The sequence below is a fragment of the Jaculus jaculus genome, chromosome 2 (genome assembly GCF_020740685.1).
Source record: "Jaculus jaculus isolate mJacJac1 chromosome 2, mJacJac1.mat.Y.cur, whole genome shotgun sequence".
Lineage (NCBI taxonomy): Eukaryota > Metazoa > Chordata > Mammalia > Rodentia > Dipodidae > Jaculus > Jaculus jaculus.
In genome coordinates, this window is record NC_059103.1 from 77,709,965 (window position 1) to 77,733,993 (window position 24,029).

The 24,029-nt window shown below is 37.9% G+C and overlaps 1 protein-coding gene across 8 annotated transcripts in view; it reads left to right on the forward strand.

Moving 5' to 3' along the window:
• The window catches only part of Ccser1 (coiled-coil serine rich protein 1), a 1,182,362-nt gene that overhangs the window by 389,496 nt on the left and 768,837 nt on the right, over positions 1 to 24,029 (forward strand). For 7 of the 8 annotated variants that reach the window (XM_045143121.1, XM_045143122.1, XM_045143125.1 and 4 more), the window contains exon 7: positions 23,695 to 23,769. The exons of the other annotated variant lie outside the window; for it this stretch is intronic. In XM_045143121.1, the coding sequence (XP_044999056.1) occupies positions 23,695 to 23,769 (75 nt within the window). The remainder of the gene's footprint in view (positions 1 to 23,694; positions 23,770 to 24,029) is intronic. 8 annotated transcript variants of the gene reach the window in all.

Here is a 24,029-nt window from a genome sequence, read left to right on the forward strand (position 1 = left end):
AATAGATTACCGACAGACTGTGAGAAATTTTTTGCTGCATATACAACTAACAGAGGCCTAATTTCTAGACTCTACAAAGAACTCAAAAACCTAAACAATAAAGTCAAACAACCCACTCACAAAATGGGGTAGCAAACATTAAAAAATCAAATGAAAACAAATGCTGGCAAGTATGTGAAAAAACAGGAACTCTAATTTACTGTTGGTGAGAATGTAGGATGGCACAACCACTATGGAAAGGAATATAGAGACTCATGAAAGGTTGACTATAGAGTTACCAACAGTCCCAGTTATTCCATTACCAAGCATTTTCCATAAAAGCTCCATGCCTCACTTAAAAGAGATTTGATCAACCATGTTTATAGCTGCTCGATTCATAACAGTTAAGAGCTGGGTAAGCACCCAGATTTCCATCATTAGATGAATGGATAACCAAAATGAGGTATATCTACATGATGGAATTCTACATTGCAGGAAGGGAAAATGACACAATGTAGTGACAAATTTCAATTTGAAGAAAAATGGTCAAATCTGGAAACAGATCATTCTCAGTGAACTCGCCCAATCACAGAAAGATAACTGTTGCATAGTTTCACTCATCTGTGGCTCCTAACCTGAATCGGGCCTGTGATGCTCACTTACCTAATAAGTATATCAAGTACCGGAAAATAGGGAGGGTGGGGCAGGAGAGGAACATAAGGATGGGGGTAGGGGACACAAAATTGGACCCCAATGGCAATGATACCATGAAATTCTATGTCCTAAAAGAAATACCAAATGGTTGAACCTTCATCAGGTCCTTAGAGGGAACAACTGAATCACAGGGCCCTGGAGAAGGTATGATGAAGACTAACCTTAATATTCTCCTGTTTCTTTCTCTCTCTCCCTCTTCTCTATCTCTTTCATATTACCTATCTTTTTCTTCCTCCTTTTCCTTGGCACTGGACTATAACTCTCAGTAAAAGCCTTTTTAAAAATCCTTTTATACATTTTTCCCCAGACACATATGTAGCTTCCCCATGGGCTTTCAGACTATGTGGGTGCATCTATCCCCTTCTTCTTGGTTCATGGATTTCCTCTCATTCCCCTGACTTCCCGGAGGAAATGTGATACTTATAACCTATCTTTCTCAGTCTTTTTGGAGTTTAAGAAACTTTCCCTAAGCCCCCAAAACCTGGTTACAACATGTGCCATGTACAGAGTGCTATTCATGGGAGTTTGCAGTCTATTAAGATAATTAGATATTCACAACAAGATATGATAATAATTATAAAGTGTTGGAAGTGCACCAAAGGGGGTCAGGTCATGCAAGAGGAGTTCAGAAGATGCAGTATTCTTATTGTTGAGTAATTTAGGGAAGATTTTTGTGGAGGACAAGGCATATGAGCTTGGCTTTTCTATGTGCAACACTCAAATCTTCATCAGAGTGGGAAATAAAGAACCGTCCTTCAGAAAGAGCAGTCTTAGGTATGGGCTGGCTGAAGTGAGAAAAGACATTGTAAGATGCATTGCTTCAGACAAAGGTTGTAGAGAATTTAAGTCAGGTCCCCAGTGCCACATAGTGATGACTTCTTGGAGACTGCTATTATTTGCAAAGCAAATGCTGTTTAGAAAATAATCTTTTCTGTGTTTTATTAGTCTTTCCTTCTAGAGTTTTATGCATAGGATTAACCATTTTCTGTGATATAACTGATTCCTTCCATGTCCAAATTCAAGTTATCAATGTGGTATAGCTGAGAATGAGTTTGGAAAACATTAACAGAAATCATGTCCTTATTAACTTAAATCTAACTGCCTGAAGATGTGTTAAATAACTGCTGACACATTAGCAGAGATGAGTTTATTACCACTGTACTTTATTCAGCAGTGACACAGAATAGCCTGAGGTAATACAGCAGTTGAACAAAGGGGGAACTGTTAAGGTGTCAGTGAAGTATGGAAAGTTCTGTAAGACTTTTTAATTCTAAGGGTAGCTGTGTCCATTCAGCCCTGGGCTAAGGACTAAGGACTACTTTGAACAAGAAGTTCCTGCAGCCTGGTGACATTGACAACTCCTTGGAGGATGCAGTGTTCATGTTTATATGAATGTCTTAATGGTGGCTAATTGGGCAGAATTTTTCAACTAACAAGAATTTTTTACACTTTGATGGACCATTACTATTCCGAGAAATAGATGTGCAGGATGAGAACCCTAGTGGGAGCTACTTCATTATACAAATCTGAATTTTTGGTACCCCTAAATTCGCCTGCAGTGTGACTGCATTAGTAGGAGGGAACTCTCAACATTAATTAAGTCATGAAATCGGTGTCCAAATAAGTTGGTTTAATGTCCTTATGAAAGAAGCACTAGAGACTCTAAAGCCAAGTCCCTTTTGCCATGAAAAGACAGCAAGAAGACACTGTCTGTGAGCCAGAAATGGGTTTTACCACATACCAGTTCTGCCTGTATTATGGCCTTGGGTTTTCCACTTGCCACAGTGGTGACAGATACAGTTCTGTTATGTCACCCATTTGCTGTTATTGCTTTGCAGCACTGTGGATGAGTAAAAAATACCATTCCAGAATTGTCATCCATGTAGTAAATTCAATTATTTATATGCACACACCCTCACGCCCCCCTCAAATAATATAGGATTGCCAGTATTCTTGATTGTCTTCAAAAAGTAGTTGGCCCGACTGGAATTAAGGAAAATTGGTGAAACAAGCAAGGGTGCTGTTTTCCTGATGAACCGGATGATACCAGCACAAAAGGGAAGGAGACCAACACAGAGAAAAATCAACTCCTACTAAATCAGAGAGCCAGAGGCACAGAGACCCCCAACACCTCATCACTGAAGCAGACCAAAAATGAACCCAACATGGCTCAGGGAAATTTTGCAGAAGAGGAGGCAGAAAGAATGTCAGAGTCACATGTTGGGTCATGATATGCAGAGACATTTATCATACCAATACTGTGCACTAACTCCATAATGCACGACCCATTTACATCAATAAGGAGGGTACATTGGGAGGGGGTAGATCATGGATGAGCCTAAACAAAGATACCAAACTGCCTGTATTTGCTGAAAAGAAAACTAATAAATTAAATTTTCAAAAAAAGTAGATGGTAAGTTGAAAATGCTCTGGAAAAATAGCCCTGCCTCTAATCATGTAAGCAACCCTCACTAAAATCATTCAGAGAAAGAGGGGGAAGGAGTAGAATAGGGTATAGCTGGCAAAAGAAACAGGAGAGGTGAAAAGCAAAAAAAAAAAAAAAAAGGATAATGAGGGTGAACATGACAAAAAATGTAAATTTGGAATATAGCAAGTTACAAAAATCCAAGCTTTATAACCTAAGAATGATTTTTTTTAAATCTATCCTTTTTTTTGGGATCCAAACTGCATTTATTTATTTATTTTTAAGTTTTTTTTTTAATTTTTCATTTTTTATTAATATTTTCCATGATTATAAAAAAAAAAAATCCCATGGTAATTTCCTCCCTCCCCCCTGACACTTTCCCCTTTGAAATTCCATTCTCCATCAAATTACCTCCCCATCTCAATCATTGTACTTACATATATACAATATCAATCTATTAAGTACCCTCCTCCCTTTCTTTCTTTTCCCTTTATGTCTCCTTTTTAATTTACTGGCCTCTGCTACTAAGTATTTTCCTTCTCACACAGAAGCCCAATCATCTGTTGCTAGGATCCACATATGAGAGAGAACATGTGGCGCTTGCTTTCTGGGACTGGGTTACCTCACTTAGGATAATCTCTTCCAGGTCCATCCATTTTTCTGCAAATTTCATAAGTTCAATTTTCTTTACCGCTGAGTAGAACTCCATTGTATAAATGTGCCACATCTTCATTATCCACTCATCAGTTGAGGGACATCTAGGCTGGATCCGTTTCCCAGCTATTATAAATTGAGCAGCAATAAACATGGTTGAGCAGTACTTCTAAGGAAATGAGATGATTCCTTTGGATATATGCCTAGGAGTGCTATAACTGGGTCATATGGTAGATCAATCTCTAGCTGTTTTAGGAACCTCCACACTGTTTTCCACAATGGCTGGACCAGATTGCATTCCCACCAGCAGTGTAGAGGGTTCCTGTTTTTCCACATCCTCACCAACATTTATGATCATTTGTTTTCATGATGGTGGCCAATCTGACAGGAGTGAGATGGAATCTCAATGTAGTTTTAATCTGCATTTCCCTGATGACTAGTGACATAGAACATTTTTTTAGATGCTTATATGCCATTCATATTTCTTCCTTTGAGAATTCTCTATTGAGCTCCATAGCCCATTTTTTGATTGGCTTGTTTGATTCCTTAGTATTTAACTTTCTGAGTTCTTTGTATATCCTAGATATTAATCCTCTATTAGATATATAGTTGGCGAACATTTTTCCCATTCTGTAGGTTGCCTCTTTGCTTTTTTCACTGTGTCCTTTGCAGTGCAAAATCTTTGTAATTTCATGAGGTTCCAGTGATTAATCTGTGGTTTTATTGCCTGAGCAATTGGGGTTGTATTCAGAAAGTCTTTGCCAAGACCAATATGTTAAAGGGTTTCCCCTACTTTTTCCTCTAGCAGTTTCAGAATTTCAGGTCAGATGTTAAGGTCTTTAATCCATTTGGACTTAATTCTTGTACATGGCGAGAGAGAAGAATCTATTTTCATCCTTCTGCAGATATATATACAGTTTTCCCAACACCATTTGCTGAAGAGGCTATCTTTTCTTCAATGAGTGTTTTTGGCATTTTTATTGAATATCAGGTGGCTATAGCTACTTGGGCTTACATCTGGGTCCTCTATTCTGTTCCACTGATCTACATGTCTGTTTTTGTGCCAGTAACATGCTGTTTTTGTTACTATGGCTCTGTAGTATAGGTTAAAATCAGGTATGGTGATACCACCAGCCTCTTTTTTGTTGCTCAGTATTATTTTAGATATTCGAGGTTTTTTGTGATTCCAAATGAATTTTTGGATTGTTTTTTCTATTTCCATGAAGAAAGCCTTTGGAATTTTGATAGGGATTGCATTAAATGTGTAGATTGCTTTAGGTAAGATTGCCATTTTCACGATATTGATTCTTCCAATACAGGAACAAGGGATGTTTCTCCATTTTCTACTGTCTTCTGCAATTTCTCGCTTGAGTGTTTTAAAGTTCTCATTGTAGAGATTCTTTACTTCCTTGGTTAGGTTTATTCCAAGGTACTTTTTTTTTTGATGCAATTGTGAATGGGAGTGGTTCTCTGATTTCATCCTCTATGTGTTTGTTGTTAGCATATATGAAGGCTACTGACTTCTGTGTATTTATTTTGTATCCTGCTATATGGCTGTAGGTTTTGATCAGCTCTAACAGTTTGCTAGTAGAGTCTTTAGGGGTCCTTTTTGCATAGAATCATGTCATCTGCCAAAAATGATAAGTTGATCTCTTCCTTTCCAATTTGTATCCCTTTTATGTGTGTCTCTTGCCTTATTGCTATGGCTAAGACTTCCAGAACTATATTAAATAAAACTGGGGACAATGGACACCCTTGTCTTGTTCCTGATTTTAGTGGAAAAGCTTCCAGTTTTTCCCCATTTAGTAATATGTTGGCTGTAGGCTTGTCATAAATAGCCTTTATTATACTGAGATATGTTCCTTCTATTCCCAGTCTCTATAGGACTTTTATCATGAAGGGATGTTGGATTTTGTCAAATGCTTTCTCTGCGTCTAATGAGATGATCATGTGATTTGTGCCCTTCAACCCGTTTATGTAATGTATTACATTTATAGATTTGCGTATTTTGAACCATCCCTGCATCTCTGGGATAAAGCCTACTTGGTCAGGGTGAATGATCTTTTTGATATACTCTTGTATTCTGTTTGCGAATATTTTGTTGAGAATTTTTGAATCTATGTTCATGAGGGAGATTGGTCTGTAATTTTCTTTTTTTGTTCTATCTTTGCCTGGTTTTGGTATCAGGGTGATGCTGGCCTCATAGAAGGAGTTTGGTAGAATTCCTTCTTTTTCTATTTCCTGGGAAAGCTTAAGAAGCAAAGGTGTTAGCTCTTTCTTAAAGGTCTGGTAAAATTCAGCAGTGAATCCATCTGGGCCTGGACTTTTTTTAGTTGGGAGATTTTTGATAACTGTTCAGATCTCCATATTTGTTATAGGTCTATTTAAGTGATTAATCTCATTTTGATTTTATTTATGTAAGTCATGTAAATCAAGGAAATCATCCATTTCTTTCAGATTTTCATACTTTGTGGAGTATCTGCTTTTATGGTATGTCCCTATGATTTTTTGAATTTCTCTGGAATCTGTTGTGTTGTTACCTTGTTCATCTCTGATTTTATTAATTTGTGTTTCTTCTCTCTTTCTTTTGGTGAGATTTGCTAAGGGTTTATCAATCTTGTTTATCCTTTCAAAGAACCAACTCTTTGTTTCATTAATTCTTTGGATTGTTTTTTTTTCTTTCTATTTCATTAATTTCTGCCATAATCTCAATTATTTCTTCCCATCTACTGATTTTTGGTTTGCCTTGTTCTCTTTTTCCAAGGCTTTAAAGTGAAGCATTAGGTCATTTACTTGCAACCTTTCTAATTTCTTAATATACACACTTAAGGCTATAAATTTACCTCTTAGAACTGCCTTCATTTTGTCCCAGAGATTTTGATATGTTGTGTTCTCATTATCGTTTGACTATATAAAGTTTTTTGATTTCCTTCTGGATTTCTTCATTGACCCATTCATCATTTAGTAGTGTATTTAGTTTCCTTGATTTTTTTTTTTTGATTTTTTTTATTTTTATTTCTGTATTTGCAAACATACAGAGAAGACAGACAGAGGGATTGGGCACGCCATGGCCTCCAATGGCTACAAAAGGACCCCAGATGCATGTACCACTTTGTGTATCTGGCTTTTCTTAGGTATTGGAGAATTGAACTCAGGTCCTTATGCTTTGTATTCAAGTGCCTTAACCACTGGACAATCTCTTCAGCTCCCTATGCGGTCTTTTATTGTTGACTAAATACATTTTATATCATGATGGAGCCTTGAGTCTATGGGGGGCAGGAGCAGAGTCTGCTGCTTTGAATGCAAATCTTCCCTATAGACCTCTGTGCTGAATAATTAATCCCAAGTAGATGACAATGATCTGGGAGGTTGTGACACTGGGGACAGCTCTTCAGGTTTTTCTACTCAACCCAAATTGGTCTCTGTAGTTCCTACCTGCTAATGTGATGATATCATACAAGTTTCCTGCTCCTAACATGTTTTTCTACACTGTGGTGGATTTTCCCCTAGAAACTTTAAGCTAAAAATCAACCCCTTTCTTCTTTTTTTTAAATTTAATTTATTAATTTTCATTTCAGTAAATACAGGCAGTTTGGTACCATTGTTTATGCTCATATGTGATCTACCCCCTCCCATTGGACCCTCCTTGTAGATGTAAATGGGTCGTGCATTGTGGACTTAGCCCCCAATTATTGGTATAATAAATGTCTCTGCAAATCATGACCCAACATGTGACTCTGACATTCTTTCCGCCCCCTCTTCCGCAAAATTTCCCTGAGCCATATTGGGTTCATTTTTGGTCTGCTTCAGTGCTGAGGTGTTGGGGGCCTCTGAGGCTCTGGCTCTCTGATTTGGTAGGAGGTGATTTTTCTCTGCATTGGTCTCCTTCCCCTTTGTGCTGGTATCCGGTTCACAGGAAAACATCACCCTTGCTTGTTTCGCCAGTTGTCCTTAGTTTCAGTTGGGCCCCTTTTGAGGTATGTTGGGGCTGATCTCTCTTTAATATTTGCATCTATCTGAAAAAGACAAGCAGATTCTCCAACGGAGAGTAAATTAGCCCCCTGAAAATTGAGATAACACTTACTTTTTTGATAGAGAGTTTGATAGGTGTAGGCCCTCTTATACCCTGTGATTGATGGTAGATTGATATTGTAGAGTGGGCTTGTGTTTGGGTATGGTTCTGACTTGTTTCCAAGCTCCAGCTATGGGTCTAGTACCACTGAGGGGATCAGTTAGCCAAATCAAGAGCAGTTGGTTCCTCACCATGGCTGTGTGCCACTATTGCACTTGTTTGGGCATCACATCAGGTTATTTCTTGCTAATTAGGTTAGACAATGAGTTGCTTGGACATATCTTGGTGATTTCCCCCAGGCGCCTATGTAGCACCTTCTAGCACTAGATACGCTGACTGTCTGGGGACTGACTCTCTCCTGGCTTCCAGCCATGTCATTCCATTTTACGTGTCAGTTGCATATGGAAGCTTCAGCAATATGGTCTTACCACTGTCCTTTGGTGGGTCATCAAGTATTGTGACAGAAGTCTGTCATTGTTTTGGTAAACCTTGTAGGTTTCTCTGATCAAAAGCTCATTGTGGGTGGTAGGCCCAAGCTGGAAGTGGGGGTTACAGGTCAGTGTCCACTAAGAAATTGAGGAAGAACATAACTACTATACAAGAGTTAGAGAGGAGAGAGATAGAGAGGAGAGAGGGAGAGGGAGGAAGGGAAGATGTATTAGATTTAGCTTAGACTTGATCATACCCTCTCCAGTATCCTGTGGTTCAAGTGTTTCCTGTAAGGGTCTAGTGAAGGTTCAGCCATTTGGTCTGTCTTTTAGGAAGTAGAATTTTATGGTACTATTGCCGTTTGGGTCCGGATTACTGTTTTCCACCCTTTGATGCCCTCCCCGCCCTCCCATCCATCCTATTGTCTGGTCCATGAGGTGCTTGCTGGGTATGTAAGGTATCTTGGGTAGATTCAGGTTAGGTGTTGTAGATGAGTGAGCTTTCAGAGTTTCCATTGAGAAGTCTGAAGTAATTCTGATGGGGTTTCCTTTGACAGTGGTGTGCTGTTTTTCCCTAGCTGCTTTTAGGATTTTTTCTTTGGTGTCAATGTTTAGAGTCTTAGTGATAATATGTCTTGGGGAGTTTCTCCTTTGGTCTAGTCGGTTATGAGTTCGGTTTGCTTCTTGTATCTTGATGGGCCTTTCTTTTAAGAGACGGGGGAAGTTTTCTTCAGTTATTGTGTTAAATAAGTTCTCCATGCCTTTGGTCTGAAATTCTTCTCCTTCTGGTATTCCAATGATTCTGATATTAGGACGATTAGTGTATCCCACAATTCTCTCATATTCTGTTCACACAAAATTTCGAACTTACTGAAATTTTTGCACTCTCGAACTGTTTCTTCCATCCTGTCTTCCACTTCACTGACTCTATTCTTGAGAGCCTCTAGCGAGTTTTGGACTTGTTCAATTAAGTTTGCATTTTCTACTACTTTCCTTTGTATCACTTCCATCGCTCTGTCCAGCTCCCATTTCGTCTCATTTTCTGATTTTCTTGATGATTCTTGGAAATCATCCTTGCCTTTCTTTGTTTCCATTTAGTGTGGCCAGCTGATTTTTAAGGTCCTCTTCTTTTTCACTCTCCATCAACTCTCTTAGCTCTCTTTGAATTCCTTCCAGTGTCTTATCATATTGCTCTAGCTTAGTGATGGTAGCATCCACACGATTATCTGTCCTTTGTAGCTTTCCTGTCAGTTTTAGCAGTAGGTTGGTCAGGGTTGCATTGTTCATTGCTTCCACTTGATGTTCTGATCCTAAACACTCTTCTATGTTTTGGTTAGATGTAATCCTTGTTGGACTGGGTGATCTGTCTGGATTTTCTTGCATTTTATTTTTCATGTTATTTCTTTTGCTCTGTGGTCTACCCATGTCAGTGTATGGGCAGGTAGGTGGGTGGAGCAGCCTGGGATGTAGCTTAATGAGAATCCAAGGCAGCCTGGGGCAGTTGCAAGCAGCCTGGGTTTTTGCTCTCTCTTGCTAAAGCCGCCTATCTATAGCCTGACAGGGGCGCCAAAGTTGCCTAAATTCTCACCCAGTAATGCACCTAAGCTGCCTGCCTTTGAGCTTGAAAGGGGACTGAGGTAGCAAGCCCTGAAGCTGCCCAAACTCTGGCTGGGAACACTGGGGCCTACAAACAGTCTGCGCTCTCCCGCCTCAGGGGAATGGAGGATGGGTAGAGATGAACAGGTATGGGGATGGCACCTGCACTGGCACTAGTGACTCAATGTGGACTTGTGTGGCCCTTGCTGTGGGACTGGGCCTGCTGCACATGCAATTGTAGTGCAGAGGCAGCTGATGTGGGTATGGGATCAGGACACAGTAGAGGCTAACCAGCCAGCAAGTGATGTGAGCACAGCAGCAGGGGATCTGGCAGCCACCTATTCATGGCAGGGGTGGCCCCTGCGGGCCTGTGAACCGAGCACCACGTGGTTGGTCAACTCGCAGGGTCAGAGAACAAGGGTGGAGGTCACAGCTTCAGTGCAGCAGGGTGGCAGGCATGGCTGGTGGGTGTCCGATCAGAGCACAGTCTCGCGGGGCGTGCGGGGACGCGAGAGGGGGGAGCAGGGCGCGCGGGGGGCACGGGGCACGCGGGGGTGCGCGGGGTGCGCCGGTGCATGGGACGCGCAGGGCAGGGCCTGCAGGGTGCGGTGGGTGTGGGGGGTGCATGGGGTGTGCAGGGGGTGCAGGGCACGCGGGGGGCGAGGGCCACGCAGGGGGGCGTGGTCCGCGCGGGATGGCGCGGGGCATGTGTGGGGGACATGCGGGGGGCGCGGGGAGGCGCGGGGTGTGCTGAGGGGTGTGCGGGGCGCACGGGGGGTGCAGGGCATATGGGCGGCACGGGGCGCGCGGGGGGGGGGTGTTGGGCACTCCAGGGTGCTGGGCACATGGGGGAGCGCGGGTGGCGTAGGGTGGGTCTTGTGGGGTGTGGCGGAGCGTGGGGGGCACAGGGAGGTGCGTGGGGGGTGCCGGGGCGCACGGGGCACGCTTGTCAGATATTAGGATAGCAACACCTGCTTGTTTTCTAGGCCCATTTGCTTGAAACACCATCTTCCAACCTTTCACCCTAAGATAATGTCTATCCTTTGTAGAAAGGTGAGTTTCTTGGAGACAACAAATTGTAGGATCCTGCTTTTTAACCCAGTCTGCCAACCTATGTCTTTTCGTTGTGGCACTGAGACCGTTGATATTAAGAGATATTATTGAAAGGTGTGTATGTATGTTTGCCATTTTTTTTTTTTTTTTTTTTTTTTTTGGTTCCAGTTCTACCTGTGCTCTCTTGTGTTAACTAGTATTTCAGTATTGCTTGTTTTTTCTAGGTCCTTATATGTGTGCTTTTCCTTTTCTTTAGCATGGAGGATTCTATCAAATATTTTCTGTAGAGCTGGTTTTGTCTTCAAATACTCCTTTAACCTGCTTTTGTCATGGAATGTCTTTATTTCTCCATCTATTTGAATGGATAGCTTTGCAGGATAAAGTAACCTTGGTTGACAGTTGTTATCTTTCAGAACTTGGAATATATCACTCCAAGCCCTTCTGGCTTTAAAAGTTTGTGTTGAATAATCTGCTGTAATCCTGATGGGCTTGCCTTTGTAAGTAACTTGATTTTTCTCTCTAACTGCCTTCAGTATTTTTTCTTTGGTATGTGTGTTTGGAAGTTTGATTATCATATGGAGAGGAGTTTCTTTCCAGGTTTTGTTTGGCTGGGGTTCTAAAGGCTTCCTGTATCTGCATTGGCACCTCTTTTCCAGTTTGGGGGAAATTTTCTTCTATGATTTTGTTGAAGATGCCTTTGGAGTGGAATTCTTCTTCTACTATGCCTTGAATTCTTATATTGGATCTTTTCATAGTGTCCCAAATATTTTGAAATTCCCACTCATACTTTTCTATCAGTTTGTCTTTCTCTTTGTTGGACTCTATTAGATCTGCCACCCGGTCTTCTAACTTAGATATTCTGTCCTTTCCCTCATCCATCCTACTGGTGAGAATTTCTACAGAGTTTTTTATTTCATTAACTGTGTTCTTCATTGCTAGTCATTCTGACTGGTTTTTCTTTATTATTTCTATTTCCTTATTTATGTCTTGTATTGCCTTCTTTATTTCATTAAATTGATGTCCTGCATCTTCTTTGATTCCTTTGATTTCCTCCTTGATTCTTTTGATTTGTTCTTTTACCTCTTTGAACATACTTACAATCATTCTTTTGAACTCTTTCTCAGGCATTTCCTCTAACTCATTCTCACTGGAGGACATTTCTGATGCATTAATACTTTTAGGTGGATTTATATTGTCTTGCTTTTTAGTGTTTCTTGTGTTATAATGTATATATTTTTGCATCTTGGATTAAGTTAAAGCTTGGGATTTCTAGCTAGCTGGGTATTCTTAGCTGTATCAATTGATTTGATGTTAAATATTTTCAGGGTAGGAGCTTAAGGTTTTAGGTGTGGTTCTTAAGACTCTCAGAGTATCTACAAAGGTGTTCCTAGGTGTTGAGTTTCCCTGCTATGGGAGTATTCAAGCAGGCTGAGTGGAATAAAATACAGGTAGATTCTAAAATTTAACTAAACACCGTACCCATTCAGTCAAAAACAGCCCAAGTATGTATGCCAGAGTAGTTATTATAACAACCAGATCCTCTTTCAACAAAGAGGTTAAGGTTTCTGGTCTGTTGAGGGATCCTAGTCAGCTTGTGACCAAGTGAGACCCTTCCCTTGTGCAATCCCAGTTACCTTGGATGATTTTGTTCTCAGTCAAGTTGCGGCCTGGTTCGTCGGGCTGCTCTTCTGATGCCTGGAGCTGGGCACTGGCTTTTCCTGCAGGGCAAAACAAGCCTGGCAAGTCTGACCCTGTAGATCAGCACCCCTGCTGCTGGAAGTGCTGCCTAAGTAGGAGAAAATCAAAATTTAAAGTATCCCTAACAGTGTGATTTATACATGAGTATAGGAAACAATGATTTCTGTAATTGTAGTTGAGATTCAGCAAATATAATGAGAAGTTTTGAAGAACACGGAACATTTTCTCAACAGTTTTAAAAACCTGAATGAGCACATTCATAAGGAATGAGATATATTGTACATTACTATATCAGTTTCTTCTCTTAATGCTGTGTAGAATACCTGACAAGAATCATTTTGGGGAGGAATGTTTTATTTTGGTTTGAAGATAAAGTATGTCATGTCAGGGAAGGCATAGCACCAGGTTGGTCCCATTGAATCTGCTGACAACAAGCAGGAAATGTTGAATGGTAGTAATTAGTTCAAGTTCTCCATATATATTCCTTTTAATTCAGCCTAGAACTGTAGCCTATGGGGTCATATGCCAGTTTTCAGGATGGATCTTCCTTCCCTCAGTTAAGCCTCTAGGAAAAGCACACACCAAGGTGCATTTCATACTTGATTCTAAATCCTGTGAAGTTTGCAATGAAGATTAAACATCACAATCATGCTCCCACAGTATTAGAATATGTAAAACCACAAAATCAAATGTATTCAAGGAATATAAAGTTTTGGAAGCAGGTGAACATACTAAAATAATGCATAAGATAAACCTTAAGGGATAATAGAGAAAGCAAATAAGGAGTAAGGCCCGAGTTTTCCTAGCAGCAGCGTCTTTAAACCTGGTTACAGAGATTCTGAGTCAGAGACACCACTTCCCACCTTGGGTTAATGAATTAAAGTAGGGCTCATCCTCATATTATCTGTACTAGAACTTGGGATGACATGTGGAATTTGAAGTTCAAAAACAATGAACACTCAGAATATGGCTATATACTTACAAACTTTAATTTCCTAAGATTAAAGCAAATAAGAAACATAAGATTAACACAGTCATTCATTGTTGAGATAAGTGATATTACCAATACCAAAACAGCTCTTTTTCAAGCTATATTGTGAATATGTTTTGAGCAAAATTGTCTGTTGTTTGTTTGTTCTCTTATTTAAGCTACGTGTCTGTGTCTGACATGAAGTAATTGTGCTTTCAGTAGTTGATTTTTTTTTTTTTTTTTAATGAATGAGTGTGGGTTTCTCATTGTGATGAAGCGGTGACTGTTTAAAGAAGAATGTTCTCTGACTCTCAATGGTTTGAATTTCTTAATACATTTACCACAGCTTGATACAAATATCCTTTGAGAGAACCAATTGCTTTTTGTGCTACCTTTAAACTAACTCATAAATCTTCTGCTCAGTAAAGTGGTTTCTGAGTGGCTCGGTTCCAAATAAAACATTTTTACTTCTCTTACCACCCTTAGTTCTTAGTCCAGCTTAGTTTTCATTATTAGTTTATGAATAGCTGATAAAGTCCCTATTCACTTGAGTCATCCCCACAAATCCTACTCATCCTTAGGTAAATTGCTGTATTTTATATTCTGAATCTCACAAATAAAGAAAAATCCCCGATTTCCTGATTTCTCTTGTGGGATCCAGTCTGAAGGGATGAGGCAGTTTCATTCTTTACTACTGACCAGTAATTTGGGTTCTCTTAGACTTTAACTGCTGCTTTGATTTAGGCACAGAATAATAAAATGTCTGGAAACTAGAATTGTATCATAAGCTCAGAGTAAGTCTAAGAGAAAAAGAGATTCAAGCATGCCACAGGCATCTATTATGAGAGTCTATCTTTATTTATTTATTTACTTACTTACTTACTTATTTATTTACTTATTTGACAGAGAAAGAGTGAGAGAGAGAGAGAGAAAAGGCATGCCTGGGCTTCCAGCCACTGCAAATGAACTCCAGATGTGTGCGCCCCCTTGTGCATCTGGCTAACATGGGTCTTGGGTCTTGGAGAATCGAACCTGGGTCCTTTGGCTTTGCAGGCAAATGCCTTAACCACTAAGCAATCCCTCCAATCCTTATCTTTCTTTTTAAATATTGTATATATTTGAGAGAGAGAGAGAGAGAGAAGAAGGAGGAGGAGGAGGAGGAGGAGGAGGAGGAGGAGGAGGAGGAGGAGGAGGAGGAGGAGGAGGAAGAAGAAGAAGAGAGAGAAAGAGAAAGAGGCAGATAGCAAGAGAGAGATAGAGCACACCAGGGCCTCCAGCCACTGCAAAAGAACTCCAGACTATGCACCACCTTGTGCATTTGGGTTATATGGGTACTAGGGAATCAAACCTGTGTCCTTAGATTTTGCAGGCATCTAGGTTCACATGGATGATGAGTAATTCAATCCATGCTGGTAGGCTTTGCAAGCAAGTACTTTTAACCACTGAGGCATCCCCTCAATCCTCTGTTCTATTTCTAAAAGCATAAGTGGGAACTTAATTCTGGTTAATTATATTGCCACAGTGTTACAGGTGGAATACTATATTTCTATGTTAAATAAAGATGAAATGGAAGTTAATGGCAATTTTAAAAAGGACATGTAGCATGTTAAAATGTATGATATATTGTTTATATATGGGGAAATCAATTATTTTATGTATATTGGATTTTCTTATACATATACCATTTGTAAAAATTAGATAATTGCACAAGAGACTGATAAAGTTGAGGGCCTCTGGATGGCTGGAAATACTCATGGCAGAAAGACATATTCCTGCTTACAAATGATATTTTTTTTTGTATTTTGGATAATGTAAATGCATTGTCCATTAACAAGTAAAATGAAAACAGGCATTTTTGACTAAATGCTCTGAAGCAAGTATTCACAAATTTATAAACAGAGACACATCTGAAATATAAGAAACAATTTAGTAAATTATCTTCACTGTCATATACATATTGGCAATTTTGTAATCATACAATGATATTCTATTCTAATATCTTGGCTGTCTTGGTCCTACTTCTGTCAACTAATCCTAAGCCTTGGACATTATTTCTAGCAGTTTTTCCACACCATGATGCTCATGTTAATATTAGCAAAAAAAAAAACCTTTGGATTTCAGTCAAACTATCTTGTAGAAATTATATGGTCACAAGACTTAGTTGTTCTTAGACTTGAGTTCTTCTTCTCCACTTCCCATATTAGCTCATTTGAAAGCCCATCTGGTGACTTCAGATACACTGGGTAACCTCTGACAGTTTACAAATGATTTTTTTGTCCTCAGCATCTTTAACAGAAAGAACATTAATTTGTATCAATAATAAGATTTTTCTAAAAACTGTAACACAGTCCAAGATTTGAGCTCCTGTGACTAATCTGGCTGTCGTGTGGCTGCCTCTCTTGTAGCTTAGATCAATTTCTTATTTCAAACCTATTAGAACAAGACTACTGAAAGAAAACGGTTTGCAAGGCTAGGTGAAATTTGCTTTCCCCACAGGAAATCCAAAATGATGCTCACATAGAAAAAAATAATAATAATTAAAAATAGGTACTGAGAAGCAAACACCTCAGATATCAATGACATGAAGACATTGAAAATTAAAGTACTTACATTTTCATTTGGAGAATGTAGGACCAATAGAAGACATAACTGGAAGGGAAAAAGTATTGTAATTGTTCAAAATATAAAGAAATGATGTAGGGGCTGGCCAGAATGCCTGATTTGCCCGATTGTGTGTTCTTATTTGTGTATACTGTTAAGGTAACAACCATGTTATACCATATATGGCAGGAATGAAATGAGTGTGTCAGCCTACCCATGGGGCATTCAGCCTGATTCAACCTCAAGGACAGATACTGTGAATATTGGAGAACAGGCATTTAGACATCTTGTCCTTTGTAGTATATAACTAGTGAAAAACATCCAATAGAATATGTGAGATTGCTTTGATTACTATAATTAGTTGGCATTTCTTACTATATCTTGTGGTGAGGAATAAACCTGATAACATTTTTAAGGTTACTTGGGCAAAATCTTAAATAGAAATGTAAAGAAAGTGTGTTAACTCAATACTTGTTGGTTTATAAGGTGAATGAATTAATTTTCATATCTAAATAGGAAAATATTAAGAAAAATGGTATATTGATATTAGAAAAATCAAAAGAATTCTGCATAGCATTAGCAGTAGCATCATTACTTATAGCTGCAAACTACTAACATATATATTCCTATGTAATTTTATGACAGCAAATATGAAACAAATCTTGAAAATTAGGGTGAACACATTCTGTTGACAAACCAATTATAAAATAGAAAAATCATTGTAAAATTTGTCCTCATGGCTTCAAAATTAAAATATTGCTCTGACGTTCATATAGATCTAAATGATTTTATCCTAATTGATCATGTTTTATGTTTAAAAATCCTTATAAACATACTTCAATCCCATAAGACACCTATTAATTATGCTTTCTGGGAAGGTGTGATTAATGGATATATATTATGGGGTTATGGTAGTCAATAAATATAAAGAAAATTCACTTTCCTAAGTGCTGTAATAGAACCCAAACAAATATATCATTTTTTTAATGGCTGGAGCTTTTCTTCAACATTATAACATGGAACTTAAAAGCTTGCCAAATTACATAATATCAGCTTTTCAGAGAGATATTCAGGAAGGAGCGAAGGTTCTGCACTTGAGTCACACCTACACAAACAAGGTACCATGTGTGAGTTGGACATGGTCAGGGTTTACATTACTCTATAGCACTTCAGCCCTTTCCCTTCAAGATGTCTGAGCAAGTGCACCATGGGAAGGAGGATGCGGAGACATTTGTTTTTCATGCAAAAATTCCCCACTCATCATCAACACTTTCTATTCCAACAAGGCAATCCTCCTTGAGAGAATTGATCTCTAATGTTTCCCATGCCTTGGACAAGATTCACTATGACAGCCTGACAGACCCTTTCAAGTTGGGACAATGGTAAAGAGCTGAAATTTTATATAATCCACAACCCTCAGGAATATATGCTGACTTCAGTAGACACAGCATTGGCATGATCAAGGCTGGCATCATAAATAATTTGGAAGCCATTGTTAAATATATCACTAATATTTTCTTAGAGGCTTTTCAGTCTGGTGCATATATCTCCGTGATTAGGCAGTTTGCTATTGTATTTTTTTAGACATGTATGGTAGCTTAGAAAGTACTTGTTTTAAACACACACACACACACACACACACACACACACACACACACACACACACACAAACACGTGGTGCTTAAGCAGTATGCCTAGGAGCATTCTGCTGTTAGATCCTTCATTATGAAAGCAAAACATGATTACATTGGTCAGGGTGCTAAGGTAATCCTTTATCTTAAACCTGACCAGGCAGAATGCTTAGAAGAGAGGTGGGTCAAGAAAGCGGTGAAGAAGTAACTGAGAGATATCCAATCACACTGTATTTGGAGAAGGAAACTGATCAACTACGATGTAGCAGATGAAGAGAAAGGTGAAATGGAAGAGGAATTTACAGTTGATGAGATGACCAAGAGTGAAGATTTGGGGTCAGATAAGGAGGATGACAGTGGTAAAGATAAGAAAAAGAAAACCAAGATTAAGAAGAAATGCCTTGATCAGGAAGAAATGAACAAGACCAAGCTCATTTAGACCAGAAAATCTTATGACATCACTTGGGAAGAATATGGTAAATTCTGTAAGAGATTCTAAAAGGTTTCAGAAGATCACTTGGCAGTCAGGAGCTTCTCTGTAGGTCAGTTGGAATTCAAGGTATTTCCCTTCATGCCTCAGCAAGTTCCTTTTAATAGCTTTGAGAACAAGAAGAAAATCATACACTTTTTGTCTGATGTGTGTTCATCATGTACAGCTTTGATGGGTTGGAGAATGTTTAGTATCAGCTTCTTTTCTCTTTGTAATAGTCCCTTCATTTAAGTATCCCCACTGGTTTCTAACAGAAGAGTTTCTAGAAACATATATCCCATGCTCCTTTCCGATGGAAGTCAGCCATTTCTTAGGAAGCACTTGTTCCCTTGTTAGAAAAGTAAATAAACAAGGTCTCTGCTATAGATGTAAATGATAGCATTTTGTTGAGTTGCTATATTTGTAAAAAAAAAAAAAAAATCTCTTTTACCATGGATGAAAGAATTGCTCCTGAATTTAATGTGAAGTCCTATCCTATGTTATGAAAATAACTCATTTGGAAATTTTAGAGTTAGAATTTTGATAGCCTCAGGTAACAGATCATTTGTGAATCAAATGAGAGTTCATGTCAAAAGAAGAAAAGGATATTATGCCTTATTTGCATATTAGTTAAAGTTGAAAAGCTGTGACTCATAATTTTACCATTGCCTTATGACTTGGAAGGTAACAGTAATTTGTCTTAGTGATGATATGTATAATGCCCTACCCTCACTGAGTACCTGACAATGTCATGCAGCAGGCCTAATGGAGTATGATTACATTCTAGTCAAACACTTACTATCACAAACACAGGTCATGTCATTTCCCAGAACTATTGTTGCAAATTAAACTTGGGGGGAAAGAAAGCATTATTAATATAACAAAAGCTGTTGCCTTCCCTGCCAGTTATTTATTTGGAGCATATCAATTATTAGCAGTTGCAAGATATAGTATTTACTTTCTGTTTTGTTGTGGTGGTGGTGGTTACATTTTCTTGCTGGGACAAAGCACCCAACCAAAAATTTTCATATATATATGGCAGGGGACATTATGGTATGAGCAGAGGTCAGATATCACCTTGCCACACCAAATGGAAAGCAGCAGAAGGAGAGTAAGCTGATGAAAAGGGAATTGACTATAACACCCTTAACACCACCCATGCAAAACACTTTCTCCAGCAAGACTTCACCTCCAAAATTATCACCAGCTAAGAACCAATTATATAAGCTACATGAAATTATGGGGGCATCTGATTCAAACTGTCACAGTTCTTATTTGTTTGAATGAAGTTCTCACTAAACTCAAATTGGCCTTGAATTTGCAATCATATTACCTCAGCCACAGGAGTAAAGGAATCACAGGTATATTCCACCATCCATAGCTTTATTTTTTCAGTTGTTTTTCACAAGTTAAATATGTACTTGCACACATACTTTTTCTTCATCCACAATAGCTCCTTCACTAACCATTCTTCTGTGCAGATCTTGCCAGGAGGCTTCAGGGTGGTTGTCAGAGGTCACTAAAGGCCATGCCAGGTGAGGATTCCAATCATATCATTTATCTGCTTGCTTTCTCTAGCCTCTCATTAAGTCACCTGTCCCTGTCATTTTCTATAAGCATGAAGAAGCCATGTTAGGAGTCCTAAGTTCTAGACATGCTTCAACCTTCGGACCTAGTATGTGTTTTCACTTAAATCTGTTTGTATCTGTCATGCTTTTATGACAGCTCTTCATATTTCCAAAATGACTTTAAACTATATCTTGGAGCTTAAGTCGCATTTAATTGTACTGAGAAATTTTTAACAAGATACTATTCCCTCACTTGGATTTTTATTTAAAATATATTTTCTTCTATTTTGCCTCAGTGATAAAGATATGTCGATTGGATCTAAAAGCAATCTCTGAGATAATAGATACGTTGCTTCTCTGAATTCTCTATTTTTCCCAGCTTAGACTTTCTGTTTGGGGAACCATCTACCCAGGAACTTCCATGATCCACCAACTCTAATGAAAACTTTGCATGTTTAACATTTGTCATATTTTCACAGGTACTCTTTTTCTGTACAAACACACCTACAAACGGATAGTATATCTATATTATTTTTCACAAATAAATTATGATTAGGATACTAGTAAACTTGAAACTCCCATATAGTAAGAAATATTAAGTCCATTGTGAAAGAATGTTTGCTAAAATACATATTAATCAGTGAAAAAATGTATTTTTGTAGTGTACACATTAAGATGATATAACATTTTCTGTATATGAAAAAAATCAGAAATCATTTCCAAAGATGTATCTTATTTTAGCTATTGTTTTACCATAACCTACTAAAATGAAAGGTTAATGCGAAATGTTTCTTCCCGATCATGGGAGTGCACAGTGGTGTAAGTTGCTAGCTTCTTTCTAGATGGAGAGCAACAGAGAAAGGTGGAGAGGGAAGAGCCAAGGCCCCAAACCCAGTTCAAAGACATGCTCCCTATCACTTAAAGACTTCCAACCACGCTGTACCTGTGAAAAGTTTTACCACCTCCCAATAGCATCACAAGTTGAGGAACAAGCTCTTAATATACAGGTATATGGGAGATATATAGATACAAATCATAATATGGGGAAATTGTAGTCTAAACATAGCATCAATACAGTAGTGAAAAGTTCAGATTAGTCAAGTAGGAGTGGTACTGGAAAACAATATGGACGAATAGAGGGTAATATGAACCATACATAATACCTCAGAAAGCTCAAAACTAAATTCTGATATACATTGTTAAACTTAAAAGGTCATACTTTCTTTCTTTCTTTCTTCCTTCCTTTCTTTCTTTCTTTCTTTCTTTCTTTCTTTCTTTCTTTATTTATTTATTTTTTTTTTTTTTGGTTTTTCGAGGTAGGGTCTCACTCTGGTCCAGGCTGACCTGGAATTAACTCTGTCATCTCAGGGTGACCTTGAGGTCATACTTTATTTTTAAGGTAGTTTGTATAAAAGTACAAGTAAAAATAGATGACCTAAGCTAGAAATGGAAAAGAGGAAATCTCATTTCAGTGAAATTTTATGTTTGTGTGTGTTGTACCTTTGTGTGCATATGTGTTCTCATATATGTGGGTGCACATATGTGCATATGTGTGGAGGCTAGAAATTGACCTCAGCCATCTTCCTTGAGCACTCTCGCTTGTATTGTTGAGGCAGGGTTTCTTATTTGAACACAGAGCTCACCAATTAAGTTAAACTAAAAGTACGAAAAGCAACATATAAAAACATTTTATTAACATATATTTTAATATTTATTTATTTGAGAGAGAGAGAAAGGCAGATAGAAAGAGAAAGTATGTGTGTGTGAGAGAGAGAAAAAAATACAGAAAGAAAAGAAGAGATAGAAAGAAAGAGAGAGAGAGAGAGAGCTGGCACACTCGGTATTGCAGTCAGGTTTATATTTCTGGTAGAAATCACCCAACTAAGAGCAGCTTATGGGAAAAAGAGGTTTATTTTGGCTTACCAGCTCGAGGGGAAAGCACCTTAACCACTAAGCCATCTCTCATAGACTAGTTTTGACAACTAATTTCAGCAATGGTTCCTGAATACTTGGCTTTTAAAGGCATAATGCTGTGATAAGCTAGGCACTTAATATTACATACAGGTCATCATCAAGGGCCCAACTATAGAAAATGTTCTGTCACTTACTTAAATTCTCATAAAAATTTCACACTGTTAACATCAACCTAGAGTCATATTTTTTCATTATTTTACCAACTTCTATAGCAAGTTTCATTTGGGTCTTATGTTGGAATCCTAAAGTAAAATATGTCATTGGAAAAACTTTATTTTTTTTGCCATGAAGTCATATTTTACAGTTCATAATATTTCTTGAGTTTTATAAACTACAAAGTTAGTTAGCAGTGCTAGGTAAATATGTATAGAGGTTAAAGACTGTAACAAACTCATGTTATTATTTGATATATATTTTCCAAGCTTTACACATATTGTTCTATATTATATAAATTTCTTCCATATGCATTGTAACTCCATATGTAATGTTAAAACAATTTCTAAACCAGGTACATGTTACAGGAAATTATTTTGACTATTTTTCCATAGTATTTCCAGTTCTTATTATTGGGTTCTACACTGGAAAGGCAGAAGTAATCCCATTTTCCAAAACATTTAAAATATGTCTAGTTTAATGTATACTTTGGTCAAATTAAAAGTTGAATAAAATCTCTAAGAATGGGTAACATCTGCCTTTTTTGAGAATGTTCTTTGAAAAATCAGAAATACATGTCTATGCTGTCTTTTAGCTCAATCGAGTCCAGCTCATTCTTTTGCTTTAATATCTGCTGCAAGTTATCCTGTATTTATATGCATTTGGAAATCTAGCTGAAATATGTAAGAATGCATTTTCTCACTGTTTATTTGCTTATCTGCAATGGAAGTATTCCTGAGAAAAACTAGGTAAGAATGTATTGAAATATGCTTTCTACTACCAACTATCAGCTTTATTTTCTCATTTTTCATAAATTATTGAAGAATTAACTCATATGCCATTTCAAAGCATTTTTTTTTATTTAAGGACTTTTAAAAATATTTTTATTTATTTACTTGAGAGTGAAAGACAGAGAAAGAGGCAGATAGAGAGAGGGAGAGAGAATGGGTGTGCCAGGGCCTCCAGCCACAGCAAACGAATTCCAGACGCGTGTGCCCCCTTGTGCATCTAGCTAACGTGGGTCCTGGGGAGTCGAACCTTGAACCAGAGTCCTTAGGCTTCATAGGCAAATGCTTAACCACTAAGCCATCTCTCCAGCCCATTAAGGACTTTGTAGTTATAGTTTGAAAGAAAAATAACATCATGAAGCATTCCTGTCATTATCTTATTTTTGTCTAAATATTTTAGCTTTTTTCAAAACTTATGTAGAATAGAAAAAAGGCTTTATAATATCCAGAGGTATGACTAGGAATTATAAAAATTCAACATTTCTTTAGTGTGAAGCTAAAGATTAATTGCACATGTGGCTTATGTAATGAAGAAAAGCTACACAATAATTTAACTCTCTATAGAAAACAAAAAAGTTTGAAAATTGGATTGGAAGATATTGACATAGTGACATAATTACTTACTACATTTATGATTTAATTTTCAAAGGTGGGATAAATCTATAAGCTAAATGAAAATAATGTTCCATATTATCCTGACACAAAAGTAGCCATTATATTTAATTAAATACATCACTATGGTTTGATTAATTTTCTAAAAAGTGTTTCTTTGTAGGGAAGAAGTCATTGCATAATCCAATTTTGAAATATTCTATATCTATATTTGCTCATTTCTTTTAGCAAGAAATTTAAGATTATGTCAAGAATGATGAAAATGGCTACACACTGGGCTGTCTTAATGCAGTGTTACTTCCTTTGCAGAGTGACATGAGTCCAGCAAGCAGCACTCTCTCGCTTCCTGTCAGTCCTTTGACTGAAGAGCCAGCACCTTTCAAGGTAAAAAGATACAGAAAAGAATCACTGGTAGTATTTAAGGTTAAGAAATAGTAGATAGTCTCTACATAGATATGAGGAGAACTGCTTTAAGTTTTTCGTTGGTTTGGTTGTGTTTATTTTAGTTGTCTTGTCCCTTTTGAAATAGTAGTAAAACAAATCTTGTTGGGGATCAAGTGTTTCTTTTTCCCAGTCAGGTAGTGTTTCCAACTTACTATTTTCGGAACATATTCTTCAAGTTTAAAATATTTTGCTTTGAAAGG